This window comes from Mchenga conophoros, linkage group LG15 (assembly GCF_057382185.1).
Source record: "Mchenga conophoros isolate Kocher_MC1m ecotype Shallow Benthic linkage group LG15, M_conophoros_male_GT1.1, whole genome shotgun sequence".
NCBI lineage: Eukaryota > Metazoa > Chordata > Actinopteri > Cichliformes > Cichlidae > Mchenga > Mchenga conophoros.
Genome location: NC_140540.1, coordinates 34,334,074 through 34,343,675, shown reverse-complemented (window position 1 = coordinate 34,343,675; position 9,602 = coordinate 34,334,074). Strand labels below are relative to the sequence as shown.

Here is a 9,602-nt window from a genome sequence, read left to right as displayed (position 1 = left end):
TCTTAAAGTCTGTCCTGTGTTTCTTCAGAGGGAGACAGTTGTGAGTTCGGCTCACAGAAGTATTTCATCCTGTGTGGCTTTGGTGGGATTCTGAGCTGTGGCACCACACACACAGCTGTCGTTCCCCTCGATCTGGTCAAATGCCGAATGCAGGTCTGTCGCTGCGGCTTGCTGCCATCGTCTTTGGCCCACTTACCATAATTCTGTTTGTCCTTTTAAAAAAAATTAATGCATCTTTCCATGGGAGAAATGTCACCAGCATAGTTGTGGTGAATTTGTTTTTGCCATTAGTTCCCATTAATCTGACATGTTGGAGTGATCATAACATACCTGCATGATTTTTCACGGTATTGTTAAATGAATGCCACCCACAGAAGAGGACCAGTGTCTGAAGGTCAGAAGGACCGACCTGAGGGAGAACAGTTTCTCTTTTGACAGTTTTATTACACACAGCTGAGTTTGGCTTAGGCAACACACTGACTGTTCATTAACAGGACTGCAAAGACAGCCGTACGTTTGATACGACAGTTTCTCTGCTGTGTGTAATCATTCCAATGAAATGAATATTGTTTTATTTCAGTTTAATCAGACCATGTTTTTAATCAGTTGGGGATCCTGCTAATGTTTTGCATTTGTTTTTAGACTTACTGACATATTGACGATCTGTTGGAAGTTTGAAGTGTGTTAAGAAAAGCAGTAAACGAGGAGAGAGAACTGCCTAACTGCAAAACATTACTGTGGTCCCTGACCGCTCATACTGAATTTGTACAGTGATTTGATCATACTGTCCTAATGATTGGTGGCATGTTGGTGACAGAGGCATCCATAATGGAAGGGTGTTGGCACTGAATTGAAACAGTTGCGACCTGGAGCAAAACACACTTATTTGGTGTTTCAGTGGTGACTCCTTCCATTACTTGGCCCTGTGTTTGTTGATTTTTGTCCTGTTGCATGTGACCTTGCATGCTGCATGTCTTTGTCCCCTCCCTTCTACCACAGAGGAAGTCAGCTGCGAGTTTGGCTCCTCAAAGTACTATGCTCTGTGTGGCTTTGGGGGTATCCTGAGTTGCGGCCTAACACACACAGCAGTGGTGCCCCTCGACCTTGTCAAGTGCCGTCTGCAGGTTTGTATGGAAGCTGAACCTCCCAGTAGCCAGCATCTACGCCAGCCTCTCAAACCTTCAACTAATGAGTATGTTAGCAAGGAGTCTACGAATTATTGTATATTAAAATAAATATCAGTCATTGAGTTGAAGTGACTTTGAACAAACAAAGACAACTGTTTGCTTCTTGAGAATGTGGATCCTGAGTGTACAAGAGCTTGTTAAACCAAGCAAAGCAGAAATGGACAAGTTTAATTAGCAGTAAATGACTCTATTTGCCCTCACACAGTATTATTATAAGTGTTATTAACAGTAACCTGACATGAAAACAGACGTCTCCAGTCCAAGTATGTTCTTAGTGTCAGCCTTCTGGTGCTGGTTACCTGCAGACAACACTACCCCTAAAACCCCTGTGTTCAGAGCTGATATGGTGATCACACCAGTGTTTCTGTTCCTTAGGTGAATCCTGATAAATACAAGAGCATTGGCAATGGATTTGCAGTAACGGTGAGAGAAGATGGTGTCAGAGGTCTGGCAAAGGGCTGGGCTCCTACCTTCATTGGCTACTCCATGCAGGGACTCTGCAAGTTTGGTTTCTATGAAGTGTTCAAGATCCTCTACAGTGACCTGCTAGGAGAGGTGAGTGGAACTTTTTGACACTTGACTGGGAACGCCTGCCAAAGCAGGGTGGGCACGAGTCATGCTTCTGGTCTACAGAAGAAAGATGGGATGAGTTTAAAGGAGTCCTTTGAGCGTTTATTGACCATGAAGCTGCTCTGAGTTGTCACATTATTTTGGAGAAATCTGAACTGCCTTCTTCATGTGTGTAAATGCAGTGTAGGCTATGTGTGACTTGCTTGGAACTACTCTTATTTTCTCCCACTGTGTGACCAACAGGAGAATACGTACCTGTGGAGAACCTCCCTGTACCTGGCTGCCTCAGCTAGCGCAGAGTTCTTCGCTGACATCGCTCTGGCTCCAATGGAGGCTGCCAAAGTCCGTATCCAGACCCAGCCAGGCTATGCTAACACCCTCAGAGAGTGTGCCCCCAAGATGTATGCAGAGGAGGGCCTCTGGGCGTAAGTTTGTTCCATAACGTGTGGTAGCACTTGATTGAATAATTAAACGGAGAACAAGTTTGTGATGCTAACACGCTCCTTAGATCCACCTCTGGAGGGCGCTGTTCTCTGAGCAGAGCTCCTCAGCAGCTTTCTGGCTGTACAGTTGGAGGTGCTTGAGTCATTGGCGTGTGAGAACAGTCTACCTGTCCCCCAGCCCATCTGCTGCACTGGCAACCCTGTCACTGGGCAGGGATCTCCCAGTGCAGCGAGCCTGGGGGACGGACACATTCGACATAGTCTCTGCATAGAGCTGGAAGACAGTTTGGAGTGATTTTTTTTTTTAATTTATTTTTTAAACTACATTTAACTAGCAAAATGTGTAAGCTACACAGGTACCTGAGCCTAAAACTTACTTTAAAATTAGGGGATATTTATCTCTATATGAAGTTCTAGTGCCAAGTGTCTCTGAGCTCATTCCTTGTTTTTTGCCTGTAATCCCAGTTTCTATAAAGGAGTGGCTCCCTTGTGGATGAGGCAGATCCCCTACACCATGATGAAGTTTGCCTGCTTTGAGCGAACTGTGGAGCTGCTCTACAAGTATGTTGTCCCTAAGCCCCGCAGTGAGTGCACCAAACCTGAGCAGCTGGTCGTGACCTTTACGGCTGGTTACATTGGTGAGTTTGGGGATGTTTCCCTGCTGATGTTGATTAAATGCTGCCATGTATTTTGAGTAACTACTAGACCTTTAGTTGTAGCATGCAAAGTAAACTCCAATCATTTTTGCTGTATAAGGCTAGAAAATCAAGGTTGAGGTTTCTAATGTCTCGTTGCTTTGTGTGCAGCTGGTGTGTTCTGTGCCATCGTGTCCCACCCTGCTGACTCGGTCGTGTCTGTGCTGAACAAAGAGAAGGGCAGCACTGCTATGCAGGTCCTCAAGAGGCTGGGACCCAAAGGTTTGTATCAACATTATTTCAGTTGTTTCATCAGCAGTAGTATGAAACGAGGTTTAAGACCATCCACTGCTGGAGGAGCAGAGCTTCTCAGCAGCTCCTATGTTGTGGGAGGAGTTTGAGTCATGGCATACCTGCAATCAGGCCTCAGTTGTGTCTCAGGGGTTCAGGAGTGCAACTTTGTGAACAATTCACTTTTACACTGCTCACCTCCTGTACTTGGTTTACATTCAAGTAGGGTTGAATGATGACTTTGTCTAGCACATTTTTGTGTTCAGTGGATAGCAAAGTGGCTTTTGTGTCTACTGAAGTAGGACTTGATTGACCTGAACCACTGTTTTGTGAGGTGAGGAATAACGGACTGCTGTCTCTTTCAGGTGTGTGGAAGGGTCTTATTGCCCGTATCATCATGATTGGTACTCTGACAGCCCTGCAGTGGTTCATCTACGATTCTGTGAAGGTGTACTTCCGCCTGCCACGCCCCCCTCCACCTGAGATGCCCGAGTCCCTGAAGAAGAAGCTCGGTCTTACAGAGTAACCCATCTTGTCACTGAGCTGCATTCTCCAGAAGCAACACATTTAAACCCCCAAATTCCTACAGCACACAGCAGCCACTGTATTTATGTCCTCAGCTCCTGCTGCTCTTCAGGGCCCAGGGGTGCTACTTCTCATGTATATTTAAAAGCAAAACGGGCGAGAAGATGGAGCCGTCACTCTTGGCTGATCAAGGGTCTGACATAATTTTTCTCTGTAGAAACATCAGTCTGGTTTTATCAGTTCCTGTCCTTAGATTATTTGGAAATTCTAATTAAATATTTCCTGGAAAACACCTGTTGTCTGTTTCTGCTTTGAATTAAAGCGTTTGTTTTTAAGGTTATACAACATCTATCACAGTGCATCTGCCCTGTGCAGGAATATCAATTTTAAAGGAGCGCTACTGCTATAACTGGGAAGGTTCTGTGTATTACACTGAAATTTGCAGTGGTTTAAGGTGGTGTAGTTGTGATGCATCATATGCTGCTAGTTTCAGTTGCCTGAGGTCATCAGCATGGAGAACCAGATTTCTGTCAACTGTTTGCGTAGTGTAATACACTCACTGGAAGATCGGTACATTTTAATTAGAGATGACTGACTAGTCTTTGTTCACTGTTCAAGGTGTTCTTGGTGGGCCTGTGTTTTAGAGTACCACCAGAGGGAGGTCTTACTCCACCTTCAGGCTGAAGAAGTTGAGAGGGATGTTTCTCCTACTGAAAATGCTATGGAATTATATTTGGGTACGAAGGGAGAAAAATATATCATCTGAGCAAATAACTTCATTTGATGGCCACATTTGTTGTCACTCATGCAATCAACAACCTACCCATGCAGAACTCTGCAGCAATGCACACAAACCATTCAATATGCTGCGCAAGCACTGCTGCAGTTTGATGCACTCACTCTATGAATCAAGTGACTGGAGGGCAGAGCCCAAAGGAAGAGAACTCACAATGCAATTGGCCACACATAAGCAGTGTTCAGAATGAAGTTTCCCAATTATCAACAGTTGCTGTGCAGTAGTAGAAAGATTGACCATTGTCACTTTAATGCTGAAGAACAGACCTTTTCTGATTTATTTTTTTTTTCCTTCAAAAAATTATAGTGAGCATCAGGAAAGATCCTTATTTAGCAAATATAAACCTGGCCATTTCATTACCATACCCCACAACCTTAAATTTGAAACTATTGACAATTTAAGTGTAAAGTTAAATGATTACTAGCATCTTAGCTGCCTTTTCTTTTAAAAGCCACACTATTAGCCATAGTTGATGGTCACATAGGCATTCATTTTACTCTTTTACCACGTTAATTTTACCTTAATCACTCAGCTGTTGGGACTGCGGTCCTCTACTTCTAGTTGGCTAGAAGTAGGCCCATAGGCTGTGCCTATGAGACCTGCTTACTATTTGTTGTTGGTATTTATACACCTCTCTGCATTTAATTATTAGTTATTATAATATCTGGAGTCCAGAGGAGGTCTTTGTCCAGTCTTCCTCCCCTCACGCCACCCAGTCGCTGCCCCTCCCTAAGCAAGTCAAGTCAAGTGGCTTCATTGTCATTCCAACCATGTGCAGTGGTACAGTACACAGTGAAACGAGACCATGAAGCTACATATGACATATAACAGACAATCAACACAGGACTTTACAAAGTTCAATGTGCAAAAATTGCAAATAAACAAAACAAAGAGTGCAACACCAGACAGAGCAGAACGATATAGACACAACAGTGGAAACTGAGCATTGTACAAAAAGTAACTTGGAGGTGTGTGTGTGTGTCAGTGCAGTTACTCAGTGTTCAGGAGTCTGACGGCCTGGGGGAAGAAACTGTTCGGCAGTCTGGCAGTGACGGCCCGAATGCTCTGGTACCTCTTGCCAGAAGGCAGCAGGGTGAAGAGTGTATGTGAGGGGTGCGTGGGGTCCTCCACAATGCTGGTGGCTTTGCGGATGCAGTGGGTGTGATAGGTGTCTATGATGGAGGGAAGAGAAGTTCTCCGCCAGGTGGACACCAAGGAATTTGGTGCTCTTGACAGCCTCCACAGATGCTCCATCAATGTTAAGTGGACAGTGATCTCTCTGTGCTCTCCTGAAATCTTTTGTTTTGTCCACATTCAGACACAGGTTGTTGACTCTACACCAGTCCATTAGATGTTGCACCTCCTCTCTGCATGCTGGTGTGAGATTATAGCATAACATATGATCAATTATTCCATTGTCCTCATCTCAGACTGTGGTTGATGGTTAATGTAGAAGTCAAAAGCTGGAATTGTGCAATAGATATTGTTCATTACTGATAGATCCTATTTTCTAGTACAAATGGCACAGTTTTGTGTGTGTGAGAGAGAAAGACAATTTAGAATTTTATTTTTATATTTTTTTGCTCTATAAAAGTGATTGATTCTACTATTAAATATCCAAGGAACCAAAAGTAAGCTGTCTGACAGCATAGTGCTGTACTCGGGTGATATAGTACTGTGAGGTCTGAGGAATATAAGATGGGGCCTGATTATTCAAGACCTTCTATGTGAGGAAAAGGGTTTTTAATTTGCTTCTGGATTACCAGGGAGCCACTGCTTCCTGTTAAATTTTGCAGATACATTTGCATGCATCCACTATCATACGCTCACGTTGTGCCTCATGATCCTAATAGTGTATTTGCTAAAATGATGTAGTAGAGCTGTGGAACATAAAAATCAGACACTGCATTTCAAACTGAGTTAAAAGGAACTACTGTGTCACAAATGAAATGATAGCGCCTAGCAGATATACCTGATGCTCATCTAATGGGCCTGAGCCTGGCCTGGGTCACAGAAACTCCCCCTTACACACACACACACACACACACACACACACAGACACACACAGTGTGCTGTTGTACTGATGGTGTCATTACAATCCATTTGTTGCCCACAAAATGGGCAGCTTCTACACTGGCAGCAATAGTGTTGTCTTCTATTGGGATAAGGTTGCATCTCAGTGGGTACAACAGGGCCGCCTGGCAGGATAAGGTTGCCGGGGGTCATGGGAAATGGAGTCTATTTATGTGTTCCCTGTTTGTGAGGCAACACTGTCATCTGTGAATGATTGAATAAAACATCAACACTATGGGGGATAAAAAGGTTTGTCAGACGCTCAGTTTACTCATCTCCTCTTTTTGGGTGGATCGCTCCAGTAATTTCCATGTTTAGGTAGAATACGAAGAATCCATTGATTTGATAAACTAACAGGGTTATTGCACATGCTGCTTGAACAGTATGTGTGGCCTATTTTAGTACTCCATCTCCAGCACGTCCCACTGTTGATGGAAATAGCAGTGGGCTCCATCAGGGACAGTCAGGGTTTAGCCTTCATTATCAGGTCCACTTTCAACTATGTTTCCATTGCACTGCGCCAAGTCCACACAGACAGGCAGATCATGCACCGAGGACCCCGTAAACTTGCTTTTTTCCTTTCTTTCTCTCTTTCTGTTTTGAGTTTTAAAAAAGTGTTTGTGCACTTTAGAGTCCAAAAGATTTCAGTTTTTAAAATATTTTTACTGAACACTGTAATGTGTCCTATGAAAAAACATATTAGATAACCTGCAAACGACTAAAAAACAAATGTATATGGATTGTTACAAACTTTATCATTTAGTGTTATTTTACATTAACAGTATTTTTGCCAACGTGAATGGTTGAACGAGGGCACTGGGTATTTCTGTCGCACCCTGTCCAAAGATTAAACCAAAGTTGAACTCTGTAGCATTAACTTGACTCATCTTGTCTGAAGGAAGAGAAAACCTTCTAATTAGCTCTACCTCCTTAGCTACAGGCACCTCATGACAACAAAGGAGTTGGAACATTCTGACTGCCCTCGAGTTGCTCAACCTGGGGTCCAGACTTAAAGCTGATTACTCCAGAGCAGGGGTGTCAAACTCATTTTACATGATAGGCCACCTATCACTCTTAAGAAATATCTTTAGCAGTGCACATTCAGGCCTGTGAGACTCATTTAGACACTCAGACACTGAGCCATAGCTGTGTGCTACATGCAGACATTTCTGCATCTATGCCATTCAAAGACACTTTGTATATACTTTAAGTAATATTCAATACTAAACTGTCACTTTAGTCTTTTTCAAGGAAGCTAATTTTTAACTCTGTATTGTCAGAACCCCCCCCCCCCCCCAACTATTTTTATGGATTTGCTACTACTAGGGAGACACACACGAGGTTTAAGGCCTGGACAAATTTGAATCCTGCACAATGGAAAATAGCTGAAAAGAAAAACGGGTATGACTTTATCCAGGTCCTAGTCTTATAAAGTCTGCACTCAGCTTTGCGGTTTACAATAACAATATTACTGAAATTTAGCCAGATGCTGCTCATTTTATGTTTTCTTTCGTTTCTTTACTCTTTCCCGAGATGCTTGCATTTAAATCCGGTGTTGTGCCAAAAATGATCGCCAGCTGCCAAAAACCGATTTCCGGTATTTGCCAAAAACTGATTGCTCCTATTTAAACTGCTATAAATAACTTGTTGGTCTATAATACGTGAAACATATGTCAAATGTATCCCTCATCATCTTAAGCCACAAACAACAATCCTGTAAAAAGGTAGAAGCCACAATCAGTATTTGGCAGTGGCTTTTATATATCCTTTATTTATCTTGACATTAAAAATGTCTTTTTTTTTTTAAGTTCAAGTTGACAGCGGAAATTGCAACAAATATAAAAAATAGTTCTGTAAACATATTTTAAGTGGACAAAAAGGACCGGATTGGTTATAATCTAAGTACAATAAGACAGAGCTATAAAGATACTTGAAAAACAGGTCATTTTTAAATTTTATATGTAACCCCTTTGTAAACCCTGTTCACCGAAGTCTATTTACCAACATACGTAAGGATATTACACATAAAAAAAACATACGGAAACATTGGAAAACAGTTTCTTACTTCCCTTTCTGTTCACATACTGATTTTCAGTGTGTCTGACTGGGTGCCTTAAGGTATGAATGTGTTGCTGGATGAAGAGGGCAAGGCTGCAACATCCTATTGTTTTCGAGTTCCTCTCTCAGTCCTTTGTATTTCTTCAGCTTTTCATGTTCCTGATGTTGCTATTATTTGGCATAGCTACAGCTATCACTGTCCGGTTGGTTCGCCATCACCAGTTTATCTGTTTGTATCGGGAAGTTCCAGAGGATCTTAGCTCAGTCATTCTCAGTCACCCTCGGGGGTGTGTCCTATTTTGACCTTGGGACTTCCAGGCCATATTCGGCACAGATGTAAACTATGCCAGCCACTTCGTTATGGAGTTACATGTATGCACTGCCTGCTAGCATCTTGCACCCTGCTGGTATGTGCTGGATTGTCTCAGGGGCATCTTTGCACAGCCTGCACCTGGTCTTCCTGTTTTATCATAGAGAGTCATTTGATTGTTGGGGTTTTCTCTGTTTTCTTAGTATTATTCACACCTTAAAGCTCCTTCAGGCAACTGTTGTTATGATTTGGCATTATATAAAGGGAAATGACTTAAATTTAAATTGAACTTTGTGCACTCGTCCAAACTACTGGTAACAGTCCTGAACACATCCCAGTTGGCACAGACCAAGTAGCCTGAAGATATTATTTTACCTCACTGGACCACTTTTTGGATTTCCTCACGACAATTTCAGAGATTTTTAGTTTCTGCCTGTATGCAGGAATAAACTGGGTCATGACATGGCCAGAATGAGGAAGTGAAGGAGTTAAATGAGGAAGTGAAGGTGGAAATTGTAGATACATTGCTAACTGTAGTGTAATGATTTTCCAGAGTCGTTTACTCTTTCGGTCAGGCATTAATTAACAGTCTGCATTGGGGGAACTCGTGCTTGATAGTTTATTTGTTACAATCACCAAGGAACAATACAAAGAGAGTCTAGGTTGGTATGGTCCATAGTGGGAAAACAAAGATGCCAGTTTAAATATTGCATT

The 9,602-nt window shown here is 42.6% G+C and overlaps 1 protein-coding gene and 1 non-coding gene across 3 annotated transcripts in view; both read left to right on the top strand.

Moving 5' to 3' along the window:
- The window catches only part of slc25a3a (solute carrier family 25 member 3a), a 5,429-nt gene extending 1,486 nt beyond the window's left edge, over window positions 1-3,943 (top strand). Inside the window, exons 3-8 of one of the 2 annotated variants that reach the window (XM_085247034.1) lie at window positions 1,000-1,124; window positions 1,563-1,742; window positions 2,001-2,182; window positions 2,666-2,838; window positions 3,007-3,117; window positions 3,492-3,943. In XM_085247034.1, the coding sequence (XP_085103160.1) occupies window positions 1,000-1,124; window positions 1,563-1,742; window positions 2,001-2,182; window positions 2,666-2,838; window positions 3,007-3,117; window positions 3,492-3,652 (932 nt within the window). In that variant the 3' untranslated portion in view covers window positions 3,653-3,943. Of the gene's footprint in view, window positions 1-28; window positions 154-999; window positions 1,125-1,562; window positions 1,743-2,000; window positions 2,183-2,665; window positions 2,839-3,006; window positions 3,118-3,491 lie in introns of both variants that reach the window. The other variant, XM_085247035.1, reaches the window with a different exon arrangement.
- Window positions 2,252-2,451, top strand: LOC146558732 (small nucleolar RNA SNORA53). The gene has a single exon (XR_014888820.1). It is a non-coding gene; the product is annotated as a small nucleolar RNA SNORA53 (small nucleolar RNA).
- Window positions 3,944-9,602: the final 5,659 nt, after the last annotated feature.